This window comes from Hyla sarda, chromosome 3 (genome assembly GCF_029499605.1).
Source record: "Hyla sarda isolate aHylSar1 chromosome 3, aHylSar1.hap1, whole genome shotgun sequence".
NCBI lineage: Eukaryota > Metazoa > Chordata > Amphibia > Anura > Hylidae > Hyla > Hyla sarda.
In genome coordinates this window covers 235533588-235554057 of record NC_079191.1, presented here as the reverse complement: position 1 = coordinate 235554057, position 20470 = coordinate 235533588, and the positions used below count along the sequence as shown (strand labels likewise).

At 39.2% G+C, this 20470-nt stretch overlaps 1 protein-coding gene across 4 annotated transcripts in view; it reads right to left on the bottom strand.

The window, feature by feature from the left end:
* The window catches only part of SOBP (sine oculis binding protein homolog), a 229021-nt gene that overhangs the window by 69667 nt on the left and 138884 nt on the right, over positions 1-20470 (bottom strand). For all 4 annotated transcript variants that reach the window (XM_056566245.1, XM_056566246.1, XM_056566247.1 and 1 more), the window contains one exon: positions 14543-14638. In XM_056566245.1, coding sequence (XP_056422220.1) covers positions 14543-14638 — 96 coding nt within the window. The remainder of the gene's footprint in view (positions 1-14542; positions 14639-20470) is intronic.

The window sequence follows — 20470 nt, the reverse complement described above, 5'->3', positions numbered from 1 at the left end:
TAGAGCCCTTATTTTCATCCACAGTTTCTGTCATTTTTTTCCTGACATATTTTGCATGACGCTATGTTCACACACCTTTTTTCAGAAAATGTTGAGATGTAAAACAGCTGTTGTATGGTCTAATAAACAAACATTGCTACAGGATCTATCTTAACCACATGGAAAACCATTCACTCAATCTGCATTTGACACCTTCCAAATCCAGTACTGCCATCTCAAAAAACTGATGAAGATATATTATCACATCTAATTGAGGCATTTAAACAGAATCATTCACAAAACTAAGCTTTTTTTTTTTATATTAAACTGTGACTGGAATAACCTGCTGCTAAGCAGGCAATGCCTTCACCCACCAGTCCGACCTTGACTGATATAAAGAGCAAATAAGGAGGTGTGCCAGACTGTGGCACCTAAGCAGCTCGGCTCTGCCTCCTTGACCATTAGAAATAAACACTGGGAAATAAAATAAAAAGTTTTCTGACCAACATTAGACCCAAGAAAGGTACAGTTTGCTTTTATAGCCTAACAACTATACAACAGTATCTGCAACTAATGGAAGCAAATAGAGCTGACAAAGTTCCCTTGCGTGCTATATTCTACTTCACTAGTGTTTATTTTTAGATCACAAAAGTGAATTTTAATCTTTAATCACTTTCTAAATCTCTTTGAAGAAGATTTATCACAGATATGAAATAGAAGAAATCATGTATGAAATGTATAATAAGTCATAAAGCTGGTATTTAATATTCCGCTCTTGCAATATGCATTATGAACATCCGATTTCTCTTGGAACATAAGGTGGAAATTCTCTAAATGTCAACTTGCACTGGTTGAAAAGAGTAGCATTAATGATGTCAGCCTAAATATACAGTATGTCTCTAAATATTCCTATGCATATATGTCACAATGTCAAAACATATTTCCTAATTGTAGCTGCTAAGCAAAAGAGTAGAATGCATTTTTCCAAGAAGCAGATCACTGCAGGTGCATTCTAAAATGCTGGAGCCCTATGAGACAGAAAAGCTGCATTTATTCAATACATACAGTTATGAGTAATTACACACCGATATAACTGATTCATTACACAAAAAGACAGACAGATGGAAGCCCATCACATTGCTGTTCATTAGCGTAAAGGATCTTTTCTCCGTCTAATATGTTAAGTGTTCTTCAGGAGGTAATTATGTTCAGAAATTAATTAAAATGAAAAGAAACATTGCACCTATCTGGAGAAGATTTTCTTGAAGAAGTCTCTTTCAACAACACCTAAGACACAGTGGTACAAGTACTAAGGCTTGTGCGCCTGTAAACAAGAAGTGCAAAGCCAATTTAGACTGGTGTAGATGGCCATGGTGCATTTATTATGCAACTTTTGCCTGGTTTTAGACCTGTGTGTGCCAGGAGGGTATGGCCAGGGATAAAGTGGGTATGGTCTCTCTGAGAGACTAATTCACGCCAGGATTTATCAAAGTCACACAAAGTGTGGAAAGTCCACTCTACCCCTGACCACACGTACTTACTGTGCATTGTTCACGGTAAAGTAAACAAAAGTGTTAACACTCCGAGGGCTGGGTGCAGCCCTTACGAAGTGTAAGGAGATAAGTTGTGATGCATAGCATGCCTGTTATAAACCAGCACAATGTTGCAGCCAATGGCCTATGTTAATACATGTGCCCCATAGTCTACATGGATGTGGGTAAGGTTTTCTGTTTGATTTATATGTTTTTTTGAATTTCTGGAAAGCTAACTACTGGGAATTTTAGCAAAAATATACCTTAAAGCAGTTGGGCATACAAAATTTATAAAGGGGCTCCCCAATTATCATGTGTCATTTCTAACATTGGTATCTTTTGTGTGTCAGCAGGGCCTTTGGGCCCCAACAGGCACCTATAGCTATGCCCTTGATATCGAGTGGTGTCGTATAATTGATGTAATGCAGTAAAAACTACAGAGCCTAAATAGTCCCAAATGCATACATATAACACATGGTTAAGTGCTGTAAAATGGTACTTGCATACTGCATTATATTGACACTGGTTTATGGTATTCTTGAAGCCGCTTTCACACAAATACAATCGGTTGTCTATAATAATGAATGCATGTAAGTGGCCTTCTCAGCTCAAGGAAGACATAGCCAGCCAAGAGTTTTCACATACAAAAAAAAAAAACTATTGCAGTAAGAAATTTTGCAGGGTTATGTGGAGCACATGGAATGGCTAGACACTGTTGGGTGTATTCAGTCAGGAAAATAACCAAACCATATGAATTTTACAGTATTAAATATACATTACGCATATTGAATATGCCAAAGCCTGAATCATTAATCATTTGCCATAATAAACTAATTTCTTTGCAGTTTGAGACTGTAATACCAGCTCAATAAAAAAATATTTCAATCATCAATTCTAAGTGCTGACATGTGAATGAATAGTCAGGATCACATGACACCATTAAGACTCAGGTCAGCAAAACAGAGGTGCAGAGTAATGTAGCATTAGATTTGAGGCCCTGAAAACTGATCACTTTCTACTTTTAAATAAAAAAAAATCCAACACAGTTTCAATGGGCCATTCGTACAAGTGTGTGCTACAAAAGTCGACTTTATTGCTTTACATGGTTTGCAGCTATCATTATATTTAAGTTTCCTTTGTCCTTAGTCTTGAGCACCATCTATGGAAGACTTTTTTATTGGTGATTTCTGGTGCAACCCATCACTATACTTAAAAAGCGGGTTGGCACCGTGATGACAACAGAACAATAATGCCTTTATCAGAGGTTTGTCATAAAAGCTGAGCTAGAATAAAGAAAGGGAAAGCACAGCTGGATGACGTAGTAAGATTCTTAAAATGACAAGCTCTTTGCCTCGATGTATTCAATGTATTCACTTCAAACTGTTTAATTGAGGAGCAGGGACAAACAATATTGGTGAAACTAGTAACTAGAATGTGATGGCTTCTTATACAGCTTTATGACTGGGAAACAAGTTGCTGAAGCTATAGCTATATAGAGGATCTTATAATCTCTTGCTCAAATTCTGCAAAAGCGTATTACCAGCTATAACATTCCAAGGAATGCACTTATAGACACAAATGGCATCACTATTATAAACACCAATAACGTCACTGTTATTTACAGTACCTACTATGGTGACATTTTATTCACATTAAACACCTGAAATCTGCCTCTACAACTTGTTCTGATGATTTCTTCTACGTATGCTCAAAATCCAGTGATTTCTCCAAAGTAAGGCGGTGATCACACATTCAAGTTGTTTTAAATAAATATGGAAAAAAAAAAAAAAACCTTAGTCTTTTCTTTATATTGATTATATAATTGTATGTAGAACATGTGAACATATCCTCAACCTGCTAGGTACAAAGTGAACCATTTACTTTGGGTACGATTAACCATGAAGCTACCAAGAAGAAACAGCTTTGCTTGCCACAATTCATTTATAATAAATGAAGAACACAGGTCAACAATTCTGGACTAAAGATCAGAAAAGTATAATTTATTCACAAGCGCCTAACACATTTACTTAGTCACCTGAACCTATTCCTGCCCATACTATAAATCAAAATAATTCATATTTATGATGTCCTAAATGGAGGTAATTTTAAGTGCTATATAGGATTTGGCAGTGACGTTTTAATGCACGATGGTAATATGTTCTTTTGTATATAGTTTCTCAAGCTAAATTCCAAATCAACATCTCCAATACAATTGTGACATCATCAATATGATCAGAATATATGTTATGACTTTCAGTCAAGTCAAGTAACTACTAAGTGGGAAATGAAATAAAGAAAATAGCACTAGAACTTTACCTCTATGGATTCCAAACACCCTTTTACAAAAGTACATGAATTTATACTCCTGGGAGTTTCACACTCTCCTGTTGTGATCGCCTCCATCCAGCCTGGCAGCTCCCTTGAAGCATGTTCATTTTTAGAAGAAAAGAGGCCATTCAGCCAGCAATAAACAAATGGCAAACGGCAAACAAGTGGCAAGATAACCAGCCGAACCCTAAAGGTAAGAAAGCACTTTGGATCCTACTGACTTGAAATCTCGCCTGACAGGCCATTAGCACAGACTCTCTGAATTGTACCAGGAAATGCCCTTGTGGATTAAACTGATCTATGCAAGGAAACAAAAGTGGGTTTATAGCTTGAGTTATATTTCAAACCTTTTACTATACATATAACCAATACATGCACTACATATGCTGTATTCTGTAAATTGGTATACTCCACCTATCAAAATCAACCAACGAACAAATGCGATCTGGTTAATGATATGTTATGAGCTATGGTGTCATAACCTGCCATATATGTAGTATAATGTTTATTAGTGTCACTCATTGTATTGTATCTGGGCTCTAGAATATCTGAAAAGTTGTTACAATCTCTGAATCTGAAACCCATAATCCATAATTATTTATGGTGGCTACATTCTTGGGCCTCACTGTATTTAAACAATGGTCAGGTTAACCCTTTCCCAACAGTTTTGTTTATTTAGCACCAACATATACCCATATTTACATGCTTTTCTATTATTATTTACTATTAAAGTGAATGCATGTTTAAATGCCCATTTCTGACCCCTATAATTTTTTCAATTTTCTGTATACAGGGATGTATGAGGGCTTATTTTTTGCATCGTGATATGTAGTTTTTATCAATACTACTTTTGCGCATATATGACATTTTGATTGTTTTTTTATTGACATTTTTCTGGTATAAGATGTGACCAAAAATATTAGACTTTTTTACGTTAATGCCGTTTACTGTACAGGATAATTGGCGTTATATTTTAATAATCATGCGTGATGCATGAAATATGCGTGATGCATCATTTTTATTAGTTAAGTGTGTTTTATAAATCTTTTTTTTTTTTTATTATTTTATGTACACATTGTAACTTTTACTGTTCAGATTCCTAAAACTGAATAATGCAATGCTACAGTGTTATCGGCAATCTGCTGGTAGAGCCCGGCTCAGCAGGCTCTAGCAGCAGATCAGAGCTGGACGGAGCAGGTCAGAGTACCTCTGGCAGGCAAGCATACCGATCGGATCCCAGCATGCCAAGTTTTCTTCCGTTATTCTGCATTTAATAATCCATACTGACAAAGTGAAAACAAAATGTCTCACAACTCCTCTGGCAGGGAGCACATGGCAGGTGTTCACACTGGTGTGGTGCTCTGTGGCAGCCATTGTTACTGTGATGCTTTGTCTGTGGGGTGCTGTGACCCGGAGCCACAGGCTTGATCGGGCAGCAGTGGGGCTGGGTCATTCCCCCTGTGGGCTTGGTGTCGCAGAGGTGGTTGCCGCTTGGGGCTACGCAAGTGTTATGTTAGGGACCCACTCTGACTAGGTGGCCTTGATGTAGCAAGTGGGCTTGTACTTTTTGATCAAAAATGTACACTAACAATCTGTTAGTTTTTGAAATTATACTGAGAAGCAAGTACCGTATATACTCGAGTATAAGCCGAGTTTTTCAGCACGATTTTTCGTGCTGAAAACACCCCCCTCGGCTTATACTCGAGTGAACTCCCCCACCCGCAGTGGTCTTCAACCTGCGGACCTCCAGAGGTTTCAAAACTACAACTCCCAGCAAGCCCGGGCAGCCATCGGCTGTCCGGGCTTGCTGGGAGTTGTAGTTTTGAAACCTCTAGAGGTCCGCAGGTTGAAGACCACTGCGGCCTTCAACATCATCCAGCCCCCTCTCACCCCCTTTAGTTCTGAGTACTCACCTCCGCTCGGCGCTGGTCCGGTCCTGCAGGACTGTCCGGTGAGGAGGTGGTCCGGTGGGATAGTGGTTCCGGGCTGCTATCTTCACCGGGGAGGCCTCTTCTAAGCGCTTCGGGCCCGGCCTCAGAATAGTCACGTTGCCGTGACAACGACGCAGAGGTGCGTTCATTGCCAACGTACTTCTGCGTCATTGTCAAGGCAACGCATCTATTCCGGGCCGGAAGCGCGGAGAAGAGGCGCCCCCGGTGAAGATAGCAGCCCGGACCACCTCCTCACCGGACCACCTCCTCACCGGACCACCTCCTCACCGGACAGCCCTGCAGGACCGGACCAGCGCCGAGCGGAGGTGAGTACTCAGAACTAAAGGGGGTGAGAGGGGGCTGGATGATGTTGAAGGCCGCAGTGGTCTTCAACCTGCGGACCTCCGGAGGTTTCAAAACTACAACTCCCAGCAAGCCCGGACAGCCGATGGCTGCCCGGGCTTGCTGGGAGTTGTAGTTTTGAAACCTCTGGAGGTCCGCAGGTTGAAGACCACTGAGGGCGAATGATGAGAAGAGGATGATGAAGGGGGGGTGTGGGGATGATGAAGGGGGGTGGGGATGATGAAGGGGGGGGGGTGGGGTGTGGGATGATTACAAGGGGATGATGAAGGGGGGATGTGTGGGATGATAAGGGGATGATGAAGGGGGGATGTGCGGGATGATAAGGGGATGATGAAGGGGGGATGTGTGGGATGATAAGGGGATAATGAAGGGGGGATGTGCGGGATGATAAGGGGATGATGAAGGGGGGATGTGTGGGATGATGACAAGGGGATGATGAAGGGGGATGTGTGGGATGATAAGGGGATGATGAAGGGGGGGATGTGTGGGATGATGACAAGGGGATGATGATGAGGATGTTAATGACGGGTCTGGATGATGACAGGGGGGGATGAGGTATTTCCCACCCTAGGCTTATACTCGAGTCAATAACTTTTCCTGGGATTTTGGGTTGAAATTAGGGGTCTCGGCTTATACTCGGGTCGGCTTATACTCGAGTATATACGGTAGATCAAAATACTAATTGTGGATGTTCAGCTATTTTTCTGTTTCTCTATTTTTGTTTTACAAAATGTCACACAACTTTGCTAATTTATTGAAAAGGAAAAACTAAAAAAATGCGTTGACATAAGTATTCAGACCCCTTAGTCAGTGCTCAGTTAATGTACCGTTGGCAGCGATTACAGCTTCCCATCTCCTTGGGTATAACGCCACAAGGTTTGCACACTTCGGTTTTGCGAATTTTCTGCCATTCTTCTCTTCGGATCCTATTAAAAGGGTATTCCGGGCAAAAACATTCTATCCCCAAGATGTCTGATCGCGGGGGGGGGGGGGGGGGGCGCTGCTGAGACCCCCGCGATCTCCCTGCAACACTCTCTTTCTATGCGGGTGCTGAATCTCCAGTTTCGGAAACCTCCGGGTTTCCGGGACTGGGGACATGACTTCACGCCACGCCCCGTCCCATAGACATGAATGGAGGGGAGTGGCGTGATGTCACGTCCCCAGTCCCGGAACCCCGGAGGTTTACGAAACTGGAGATTCAGCACCCGCATAGAAAGAGGGTGCTGCAGGGAGATCGCGGGGGGTCTCAGCAGTGGGCCCCCTGCGATCAGACATCAGGATAAAATGTTTTTGCCCGGAATACCCCTTTACGCTTTATCAGTTTGCATAGGAACTATCAGTGGACAGCCATTTTCAGGTCTCTCCAGTGATGTCAGGGCTCTGGCTGGGCCAGTCAAGGACATGCTGGTTCTGTGTTGTCTTGGTTGTCTGCTTAGGATTGGTGTCTTGCTGGAAGGGGAAACTTTGGCCCTCTCTAAGGTCTAGAGCCATCTGGATCAGGTTTTCATTAGGAATAATGTGTACTTTGCTCTATTCAGCTTTCCCTCAACCCTAACCACTCTTCCGGTTCCAGATGCTACAAACACCCCCACAGTATGATGCTGCCACCACCATACTTCACTGTAGGGAAGGCATTGACGTGATGAGTAATGTCTGATTTTAACCAGACATGGCACTTAGAATTGAGGCCAAAATGTTTCATCTTGGTTTCATCAGACCAGAAAATCTTGTTTTTCACAGTCTAAGAGTCCTTAAGGTGCTCTTTATGTAAACTCCAGGCAAGCTTCAATGTGCCTTTTACTGAGGAGAAGCCCTTACCAAGGTCCTTCTCCCCCAATTAGTTTGTTGGGTCGGCCAGCTCAAGAAAATGTCCTAGTTGTTCCAAATTTCTTCCATTTAAAAATTATGAAGGCCACTTTGCTTTTGAAAACATTTAGTGCAGCAGAAATTATTATTGCACCCTTATTATGAACTCTGCAATCCTCAACAAAATCCTCTCTCTGAGTTCTACAAGCAGTTATTTCCCCCTCATAGCTTAGTATTTGCTCTAATCAGTTGTCAGCTGTGAGACCTTATATACAGTATTAGGATGCATCAACATATTAAAGATGATCAAAAGAAATGCAAAGCCCCCAGGAGACATTTAATGTGTCATAGCTAGGTCTGAATACTTAAGTGAAAGTTTTCCCTTTTTAATAAGTTTGCAGAAATTGCTAAAATTCGGTTTTTATATTCTGATTAGGAGATTTTGAGTACAGTACAGTACTTTTTCAAAAAGCCAGTGTGAGACTGGTGAAACGTTGTCTATGCACATGATGGAATAAAACCACCCTTTGCTTGCAACTTGTGAAGTGCTGCATCATATTTTGCTTTGTATGGATTGAGGAACCGGCGGACCCAGGTTCCAGTTATGCAGGCACCCCGAATTTCATTCACATTTTGGACTTTGGTTGTGCCGTTTCTATTTGCTTTAGATAGAAAGATAGATATGAAAGATAGATATGAAAGATAGACAGATAGATGTGAAAGATAAATAGATATGTAGAGAAACAGTTCAGGGTGGAGCAGCACCTCAGTATCTCAAACAAATTAGGTGCAGAGCAGCAGGGTTGCCCAGGTCCAAGGCCCAAAGTTATCCACACAAGAGAAGAAGATTGCTGCAGCACACTGTAGTCAATATTCAAGTGGTTTATTCCATTTCCAAAAAGCTACGTTTCAGCCACCCATGTGGCCTTTTCAAGCATGATATAATAGATTAGATAGACAGATATGCTATGATAGATAGATAGATGACAGATAGATAGATATGAGATAGATAGATAGATATAATAGATAGGTAATCCATTACAACAAATGGTGCAGCACTCTACCAGAAATCCAAGGTGCAAAAGGTTTTTATTCACTTCATGTCAGTAGCAGTGAATAAAAACCTTTTGTACCTTGGATTTCTGGTGGAGTGCTGCACCATTTTTTGTGAAGGATTAACTGTGAGGACCCTGATCAGGTTTTTCTGGGAGCTGACACCCAACTTTTTTATGGAATGAGCTAAGTAGTGCTGCAAACCTTTTGTATTTGTATATACCGGTAATACATAGATAGGTAGCTAAATATAATAGATAGATAGACGACAGATAGATAGATCTAAAATTTCGTTTCTTAAGCAACATTTTAATAAAAGAACCCAATTTCCACAGCAAACCCATTTTAATTAAAAAGTCTGCATCAGTAATCTTAAAGATGAGATGTACTAATTCAGACTGGGAAATCTTGTCAATACTAATATAATTTCGGTTATAGTGTTGGCATATATTCAGTGTTCTCACTTTCACACAGTATGACATCTGTACTGATAAAAAATAGCATCTTTAAATCAAACACTATGAAAAAAAAACATGTTTGCTAATAGGCAATTTCAGTATGTTCAGTTAAATAGATTGTATAATATATTGGATAATATAAATCAACATCTAAAACTCAGTATCTGCCATATGAAAGAAAATCTCCATTTACTCCTAAAAAAAAAAAGACATAATAGCCTCAAACTGGCAGAGAATCTCTGACCAGCAGAAAATAATCGAATGTGAATACATTAGCTGTTCAAGCCCGCTGTAAATCATGTCTTGGCAAACTGTGCTTAAAAATATTGCAGATAAACAGCCAATTAGACGATCCATTCAGAGAAGTCATTGCAACTGCTGTCAGCGTGCCAGGCAGATACCACTCTGTTTAATGCTACTACAGATTGGCTCAGGGTATTGTTTTGGCATTGTAAACACAATAGGACGGTGTACACAAGGCCATGCAGTATTATTCATAGCTATATATTTATATTATGTTTTTAAGTTTACATTGTTATTTGTATTAACCAGGGTATATATTTTATTCTACATCTATTTAATATAGAACTGATTTTATAACAGATTAGATCTAACGTGAAAATTATCAAATGAATAATCTTTAATGGATCGGTTCAGACTTTGAAACTCACATATGTTCGATAGCCTACAGTCCAAAAATATATTTTAAATGTATGCATTTTAGTACATGTAGTAGAGGTGCGATACAAAAAAAAAAATATCAAGGTCTGGCATGTTCCTATCTATCCTGTTTGGTGTTTAGTATGTCTGTGAATCATGGCGCACAGAAGCCATTTTAACTCATATAAGTTAAGTGGCATGTGCATGTTTGCATATATTGTTCCAGTTCATCTAGAATGAAATAAAGATTTTGAAAGAAATCTTGATTTAAAATCTCCTACTGATTTGCATATAGAGCTCTTACGCAGATGTGACTGTTTCCATGGTTACAGACCACAAACAAACCCTGTGAGTAGTCTGGCCATGTAGTTCTGTCACTCTCTTCCACCTATTTCCTGTTCTACCGTCTATAAGTTAGCTTTGTTTTCAAAATACAATTTTTGTTCTAGTTTTTGCAGGGGAAAATACAATAGAATTTGGTTGCAAAAACACTTAGAAGAAAAATATAAAGAGCTCAATTAAATAGTGCTACGCTGGGCATATTGAGGAACTCATATTAAGTTTATCAGTATGTCTGGAGTAGTTTTATGGAGCCATATTTTACTGTATGCCTATGTGATTCTGCTAATAATATTAGGAATATAATTCTGGCATGCACTATCCCACCAAGAAGCATTTCCTCCAGTGGATTCAATGTGCTGCCACCTGCCATACTTTGCAACATACATACATGCTTTATAGGCATAAAACAGGTCTGCTTTTTGTTAAGCATGTGCTTTTTTGTTTTATTTTAAAACAGATAAAAAAAAAAAAGGAAACTGACATCTATTTGTCATTAGCTGTGCGTTCATAGGTGGTAAAGTGAATGTATAAACTAGACTTTCTTTTCATGGTAAGAGCCAGATGCTGAAACATGTTCTTTTTAAAGATATGCTTTACAGCAAGCCCCATGGATGTAGGCAACAATAGAAAGGAGCTGTCCCACTGACATGAACTGAAAAGGTTTCTGGGCATACTCTGTAAATTTTATAGAGATCACTCCACCGGAAGGGGGAGGTGGATCGGTGAGCTTCAGCTGTTATAAATGGCGGTAAATCTTATGTTATCTTTACACTGGTGATTGGATCTTATATGCAGCCATTTAAATTCTACTTCTCACCGCACATCACTCATGTGTAAAGCGGGGATGTGCGGCCGACAATTATGAATTTAATGGGTCACAAACCTGACTGAAGGTTCTGCAAATGAGCACCAATCTCGCTGATCGGCACTAATTTACTGCCTCCAATCAGGCTGTCTAAAAGGGTCTCTTGTGGTTGGAATGAAAACTGAAAGATTTTATGGATATTTTTAAATATAGATAGTAGAATGATAAATTGGAAAAAACATCACCAAAAATTCTTTAAAATATGTTTAACTTAAAAACTTCAAAACATGCTACAACAAATGTGATAAACGCTAAACTGACTTTGACTGTTTTTTCCAATACCAAAACTATTCATTAATGTTAGTCTACAGCAGATATTTAACTGTAAATTTGGCAATGTGAAGTTTAGCATAGCATGCACAATAAATCCTGTGCTAAGCTAAGTCAAAACATCTATTTTTAGGAGATTTCAAGACTTTAAAGGGGTACTCCATTGGAAAAAAAATTTTTTTTACATCAACTGGTGCCAGAAAGTTAAAACAAATTAGTGAATTCCTTCTATTTAAAAATCTTAATCCTTACAGTACTTTTCAGCTGCTGTGTAATACAGAGGAAATTATTTTCCCTTCCTCTGGACAGTCCCAGAAATGGACAAAGGTTTCAGCAGACAGAAAATAAATTTAAAAAGAAAAGAACTTCCTCTGCATCATACAGCAGCTGATAAGTACTGATATTTTTAAATAGAAGTAATTTACAAATCTGTTGAACTTTCTCGCAGCAGCAGCTGATTTAAAAAAAAAATAAAATTTCAACCGGAGTACCCTTTAAGACTATGACAATTTATAGAGGGCCACCAGTGAAGATAAATTGATGAAGAGCTCGTAAATAGAAGATTTATATGTAGTAATGTGGGGAATGTTTAATATGACAGCCCATTTGTGGCATTATCACTACCTCTTAGGCTAGGTTCACATTGCCATTTGCATCCGTCCCGTTAAGGGTCCGATCAGCTTCTTTTTTTTTTGAGCCGAGCGGGCCGTGAAACTGTTCAGGTGCAAATGGCTACTGCTGGTGATCGGTGATCCTGTAATATTAAAGAAATTTAGCTGAGAAAAAAATAGTGCTTGTTGCTTCTGATCAGATTGCCGATGGAACTCCGAATAGCAGAGTCCGAAAACAATGTAAACGAGCCCTGATTTCCAACTTTCTACTAGAAGATGCCATGTCCCCTATGTCTATTGTAGGAAGCATGTCATTTGTTTTAGGTAGGAAGTAGGAGATACAGTACATATATTTAACTCCTCTTGTTATTTTGTTCTCCTGCCAATTTATGTTAACTAGACATCATACAAGAATGCTGCAGGATTTACAAGCACTACAGGCTTTATTATAATACAGACCTTTATAGAGGTTGGTGTCTATGAGAAGGTTTTCATTGTACATTGTACTTAACCAGCTTCAGTCTTCAATTAGCTTAGTACAGAAAACTGATGCTCCTTTCCCAGTGGCATACAGCACCTTACATCCTGTCTGCTCACTTAAATCTAGAGTGTTTTGTGTTTATTGTATTTAGGTCAATAGGAGCCATATTATAGTAAATGAGGATTGGAATTCTAGCGCTAGAAGTAACTGCATGAACGAAGCATAATGGAAACTGATAGCTAAGGCTTCTTCACACTGTGAAAGTTGCTCCGTTACAAATGGGCATTAAGGGCTCTTTTTTTTTTTTCCACTTTTACTGCCCTTAACGTCCGTTATTGTAACGAAGCACAACGGGAGTCATAACGGGCAAAGAGGATCCCATTCCCTTAAAGGGGTACTCCGCCCCTAAACATCTTATCCCCTATCCAAAGGATAGGGGATAAGATTTCAGATCGCTGGGGTCCCGCTGCTGGGGCCCCCTGGGATCGCCGCTGCGGCACAGCGCTATCATTACTGTACAGAGGGAGTTCACTCTGTGCATAATGACGGGCGATACAGGGGACGGAGCAGCGTGACATAGTGGCTCCGCCCCTCATGACATCACAGCCCGCCCCCTTAATGCAAGTCTATGGCAGGGGGTGTGACAACTGCCATGCCCCCTCCCATAGACTTGTATTGACGGGGCGGGTCGTGACGTCACGAGGGACAGAGCTGTGATGTCACGATGCTCCGCCCCCGTATTGCCCGTCATTACGCGCAGAGCGAACTCGCTCTGTGCAGTAATGTTGGCATGGTGCCGCAGCGGCAATCCCGGGGGTCCCCAGCAGCGGGACCCCCGCGATCTGATATCTTATCCCCTATCCTTTGGACCCCTTTAAATGGGATTCCTCTAATGTCCGTTATAACTCCCGTTATTGCGGCCATAGAAAGCGGGAGATAAAGACGTGTCATGCACAAGTTTTTCTCCCGCTATCTTCCTAAGGGACTTCACCTACCGGGTGAAAACGGTAGTGTGGAAGGAGCCTAACTGTTATACTTCATGTAGGGACAGGTGGATGACACATGCATTTAAAGAACATCAAATATATAATCTCTGTATTGTATTAAGGCTAGGTTTCCACACAGGTTTTTTTCTGGCTTTTTTTCTGGAAAACTGCTGATGCACTTTTGAGCCAAAGCCAGAAGTGTGTTCCAAAAAATGAGAAATATAAAAGAAGGACTTATACTTCAACTTCCTACTGCATCCACTTATAACTTTGGTGTGGCAGTGGCAGTGACAGTTTTCCCAAAAAACGTCAGAAAGTAAACCTGTGTGGAAACCTAGCCTAACACCGCATCTGGGCCTACACAAGGTATAGCATAGTGTTGCAACTTAAACCCAGAGTATTACTTTAGAAATAGGTGGGGAAATAGACCACAGCTAGTGGCAGCAGCAGCATCAAAAGAAATTAGAATTTAGTTTACTTACTGAAGTGCTCCTCAACACTGCTGCCTTAGGCACAGGCCAATGGGTGCCTATTGGCACATCCAGCCCTGGTGTGGAACACTTTAAAATGTTTTTACTACTAATAAAAAACAACATATGATAAGAACATCCAACCTCCTATGAGTATATATGTCTTTCATACTCATATATTGCATTGATTATAAAAATAAACAGATCTAGCAGGCATTCATTTGGCATCTACTAATTAACTATATATAATTTCTGCTAAATTTCTGCACAATACATGATATCATAAATTAATAACACACTCAGCCTGTTCTTCTATATACTGTTAGCTTGTTAAAACGGAAGCATTTACACTTTGCTAAAGTAACAATCTCGACTTGTTTAAAAATGATTGTTAACATAATTCTTACAAGTAGCTCGCAGTTATTCTTGAAGGCAAGTCTCGGAGTTTCCTTAGCATAGTGTTGCTGGGGAAAATTTTCACCATGTCCATCTTCATCTCTAGCCTAAAGGAAAATATAATGGCCTATTTAGGGACTTGAAACAAAAATACCTACATTCATAACAAACAAATGGTAAACATAAGACAAAAATAATGAAAAGTATAAAAAAAATCTTAATTGGAAAATAAATATATAAAATAAATAACACATTAAGTGAATCATGCATACATTGTGATAGGACTGACATGATATCAGAATCATTTAAACATAACAAACATGGTAGTATGGACAGTGTCATATAGTATAGCTTAAACCTCTCTCAAATATATATATATATATATATATATATATATATATATATATATAATGTACATGTTTATTGTCACAGTGTAAAAACTAAAATAATTTGAAAACTGAAAAAGAGGTTCACTCTTGATCTCTCAGATTACTTACCTGTGGTCCTGAAATGTTTAAATTCCATGGACATTTTTTCTGCAATGTGTAAATGAGGTTTATTAAACTACATATCTTTGCATTGCACTGTGACCCTAGAGTGCACAATCTGCAAAGAAAATCTGCAGTAAATGCAGCCTGTATTAACATAGACTAAAAGAGGATTTTCATATAAAATGTAAAAAGAAATAAGGTCAGTAGCCAAAGTCATCAGGCTTTTTCAAAGATGTTATTCAGCTTTTAAAAACACTTTCCACAAGAAAGGGATAAGAGTCTAATTGTAGGGGTACAACTACAATCCTCAGAACAGGGCCTGACACTTCCTGCTGAGCGTTCCGGTCCCCACCTTCCAAAATGAACTGGTCTTGGCAATGACGGCCCATTCACCGAGGCAGGACACCGCTGTGGCCTTCACTGCCAAGACAAGAACATCTCGGAAGGTGTGGGCCAGAGATTTCAGATTGAGTAGCTTGTAAAAAGAACATTGGCTGCTGCTATATCTTCTCATTTAATATTAAGCACATTTTTTTATTTGTTTAAAGCCTCTTTAAACAGCCCCAAAAATTTAACAATTAGTCTAAAGAAGATGACAATGACAATGATTTGTACTAAACAGCATTATACAATAAGCTGGTATCATTGTTGGGCAGGATGAAGAAGAAGATTAACTGTAGATGGTGAGTATTGATCCTTATAGTAACCCTGTGTTACATGAAAAACTTATTTTTTACACTGCTAGTGTCCTAGATAGTCAGTTGTAAGTCAAATTTGTTACAAATGCTCAATATAACGTATTCAACAGTTCAAATTTTCAGATTCATATCCAATGAATCATCAAATTGGGGCCCCGTTACCACTATCCCTACATAACCATACATCTCCTGCAGTATGTATCATGATTCATCCTGTAAGGCTGCTAGTACTGGCCTCACACCACTGCACATATGCAGCTCTGTTTATCATTTTCCATACCATACTGCTGCTACTGGGTACCCAAACCTTAGAACATACATTATGTTCTTACATAACTTTTCAGGGTAAAATTTCAATTTAATTTCCATAGTAGTAGGACAAAATAATAATAATTGATTACAACATAATTGATTCCAACAAATTGAACCCAAAAAGAATTTTAATCAAAAAATGTTTTACCTTATGTGTTTCATACATAAGGTAAAATGTTTTGCAACGATTGTTTTTTTATCATTGTTTGCAACTTTATACTTGCAACCTATGTCCCCTCATGAACCCCATAATTGTGAGCTGTAACTTATGAGCTGCTGAAGTTGAGTTGTTCTTTTCTGTCTAAGTGCTCTCTGATGACACCTGTCTAGGGAACTGTCCAGGGTAGAAGCAAATCCCCATAGCAAACCTCTTCTACTCTGTGCAGTTCCCGAGACAGATGTCAGCAGAGAGCACTGTTGCCAGACAGAAAAGAACAACTCAACTTCAGCAGCTGATAATTATTGGAAGACTTAAGATTTTTTAATAGAAGTAATTTAGTAAATTACAAATATATTTAACTTCCTGAAGCCAGTTGATATTTAAAAAAAAAGAAGAAGAAAAAAAAAGCTTTTTCCTGGAATAACCCTTAAAGTACTCTTTTTCTTTGATTGAATTGTATTTATACACCTTGTTACACTGTTTTTGTGTTGGTGGGCTATTATTTTAACCTTTAAGGTAATTTTTAAAGGGGTTATCCAGGAATAGAAAAACAAAGCTAATTTCTTTCAAAAAACGCTTCCTGTCTATCTCCAGGTTGGGGGTGGTTCTGCAGCTCAGTTCAATTGAAGTGAATGGAGCCAATTTGTAATACCCCACCCAACCAGGAGACAGACAGGGAGCAGTTTTTGAAAGAAATTAGCTCTGTTTTTCTATTTCTGAATAACCCCTTTAATAAGAGTCATATTACAGTCTGTAAAGTATTTCTGTTGTTCTTATATAAGGTATCTCCTATTAAGTGTCAGACATGTGAATGCTTTGCAGCAATTGTACCAAGTGTCAGAGAAAGCTTTTCAGTTTTATGCTAGTAGCACACAACAGTGAAAAATGGAGCAGTGAACAGTGCTTTTCTATCATGCTTCTAAATGCACAGATTATGGAGAGGTGCGAAACTGTCAACAATAATAGAGGCTTATTAAATATGCAGAGATAAAATATGTCTTGAGGATTATGTGGGACACAGTAGAAAGCTGCTTTGATCTAAATTGTTAATTAAGAAAGCTGCAATGTTAATAGTAACATTAAGTAGGCCCATTAGAAATTACGGCTGATGGGATTTTTGCTATTACTTTGCATTCTCTTGCAGGGTGTATGAGCAGAACAAGGTGAGAGGAGGAGTGTCAGAAACATGCTCATTAAAATGTTCATTTCTATGACATTTGCACTCTGCTCTGCTCTCATCTTGTATCACTGCTCTGCCCTTCTCTCTCCTGTTTTTCCCGTCTCCCAAAACTCACAGCTGAGCTGTCTACAACCCATATGGCTTGCATATAATTATGCATATTCCATTTTGCTCTGCATTAAATTGTGACTTTCTGGCATGTCGCCAACTCGTTTAAGATAAATACCCATGAACCAAGGGGAAAAGATGAATTGAAAGTAAGAAGTGTAGACAGGAGGAGATGTGTGAGTCATTGAAAAGGCAGCAGGTAGTTGTGTGCTCTGTTCTGAGATAAAACATACAGCCGTCCAGCTCAGCAGTAATAATGCATTGTGCTCATTTCCTTACAAGCACTAAAACCCCATAGTTATAATGAAGAATTGTATTTGTGTAGTACCAACTGAAAGTTATAATAAGATGCATTATCAGGGTATACAGGTGACTATGTGAAGAATTCATCAAATAATAAATCTCTCTTATCCAGAACTGTGGTATAAAAAAGGTATATGGTGACTCCAGTAATAAGCAGAGATTCCCAGTGCACATATTTATGTGAAAGTCTTTAAGATTCTCTGATAAATCATAAATTAAGGTGAAATATGCTTGAGCCTCTGTTAAAGGGGCACTCCCCTGGAAAAATTTTTTGTTAAATCACCTGATACCAGAAAGTTAAACAGATTTGAAAATGATTTCTATTTAAAAATCTTAATCCTTCTGGTACTTATTAGCTGCTGCTTGCTCCACAGGAAGTTCTTTTCTTTGTGAATTTCCTTTCTGTCTTACCACAGTGCTCTCTGCTGACACCTCTGTCCATTTTAGGATCTGTCCAGAGCAGGAGAGGTATGGTATAAGGATTTGCACCTACTTTGGACAGTTCCTAAAATGGACAGAGGTGTCAGCAGATAGCACTGTTGTCGAACAGAAAGGAAATTGAAAAAGAAAAGAACTTCCTGTGGAGCATACAGCAGGTGAAAAGTACTGGAAGGGTTAAGATTTTTAAATAGAAGTAATTTACAAATCTGTTTAACTTTCTGGCACCAGTTGATTTAATTTTCTTTTTTCCCAGTTGAGTACCCCTTTAAGTTTAAAAGGGTGTCGCCAACAGATGTACAGATAAACAGATGTACACAGGCCCGGATTGTAGAAAGGGCACATAGGGTATGCACCATTGAGCCTGTATATTGCAACCACCACCAACCATTCCTGAGAGAAAGGTGAGGAGCTGCCCATGCATGAAGTCTAAGTTAGTTTCTAGCTTGGCTGTCTCCGTAACTCTCTTAAATGGAGAGGGCCACACAACTGTGAACATGTCTATTACCTTTTCTCTGTAGTAAAGTTTGTTTGGCGAAAAATGTTTTGTCCCAGAGCCACTGCAACCTTCCCAAAATTAGATTATTAAGTCACTGCTATGATTTTGACAGAAATCTATTTCTATTCTATGCGTTAGTAATTTAGCATTTTTAATTTACTGATATGTATTAACCAAGTCTCAAAGTATATCATTAACCATATGGGCCAGTGGTAGGGGGACTGGCCCTCAGCACTACAAACAGATTTGTGCAAGACTGAGGCCTGTTTAAAACTCAAAAGTAGTTTGTAGCCAAAACCAGAAGTGGCTCCAAACAGAGAAAAAGGTGCAAAACCTTTTATTATAGTTTTTCTCTGTGTTGGTTCCACTCTTGCTTTAATCTTGCTTTAAAAGAAGCCTAAAACAATCTGTGTTTTTTTTTATTTTTTAACAACCTAAAGTTTTTTTCTTAGGGCAGAAGCCATTAAAATCTTGCAAAGCAACTTTAGGGTATGTTCACACTACGGATAATGAACAGATTTCATTCTGGCGGCCGCCGCCGCAATACTTCGGCGGTAGGTCCGCACGGCACTACGCCGTCACCATTGACGGCTATGCAGTGTTCACGGACTTCCGCGCAAAGAATGAACATGTTCTTTCTTTGCGCGGAACAATTTCAGCTTCGGAATTCCGCAGTGTGAACGGGTCTCGCGGAAACCCATTCACACTGGTGTTCATGTTCACAGCACGTAATTCCGTTCACGGCATTCCGCTCACGGAATTCCGCGGGAATTACGTAGTGTGAACATACCCTTAAAGGGGTACTCTGCCCCTAGACATGTTATCCCCATCTCATTCAGAGGATAGGGGATAATATGTCTGATTGTGGGGGGCAGGCCTCTGGGACCCCCCATTTCCATGCAGCACACGGTGTTCTGAATATTATGTCCAGTACGCTTGGTGCGGGCAGCCATGGACGTGACTTCACGCCATGCTCCCTCGTGTCATCACGCCTTTCCACCTCCATTCACGTCTATGGCAGCGGCGTGGCGGCCATCACACCCCCCTGATATGTTTCATCAATTATTTGCTTATTTATTTTGTAAGCACGTTATATTATAAATGTATCGAATGCTACTAACAGTCTAATATAAAGACATAGTAAATAATAAAGTATGATGTTTGTATTCCCAATCCCTGTTCTGTTTCACTAAAGATGGAATCCTTCATTTGTCTGATAAAATAAATGCCTGAGAATAGTTCAGATCTTCCCAGCATTTTTCATAATAACATATTTATAATTAAAGTGCCGCATTCATCAGCTGAACAATAAACGGTGTTTGACTCTAATGCTCAGAGTAGCTATACTAAAGGGACAGCACAAATAATTTACTGCTGGTTTACTAAATCCTTACATTAAATTATTGATGAAGGGAGACGCACAATAGAACATATTGTAGCCTACAGAGCACTTTCCACATTATTGCAGCTGAGATTTTCTGCAATATGGTCATTAAAAGACATATTGTGCTTGAAATAAGCTTTTAGTATACATATAGTTACAGCAGTCTTGTTTTCACAGCTGCATAAATGTGTGTGTAGCAATAAATGTTTTATGGTGCAATGTAAACACATATTTAAATGTTTTTTTTATTGTTTCTATGTTGATAGACAATAAAAACAAAGAAAGCGTGTGCAGTTGTGATGACATAAAAACACAAATGTACAATGCTAAAGACAATGAAAAAGATTTACAATAAAGTAGAAGTTA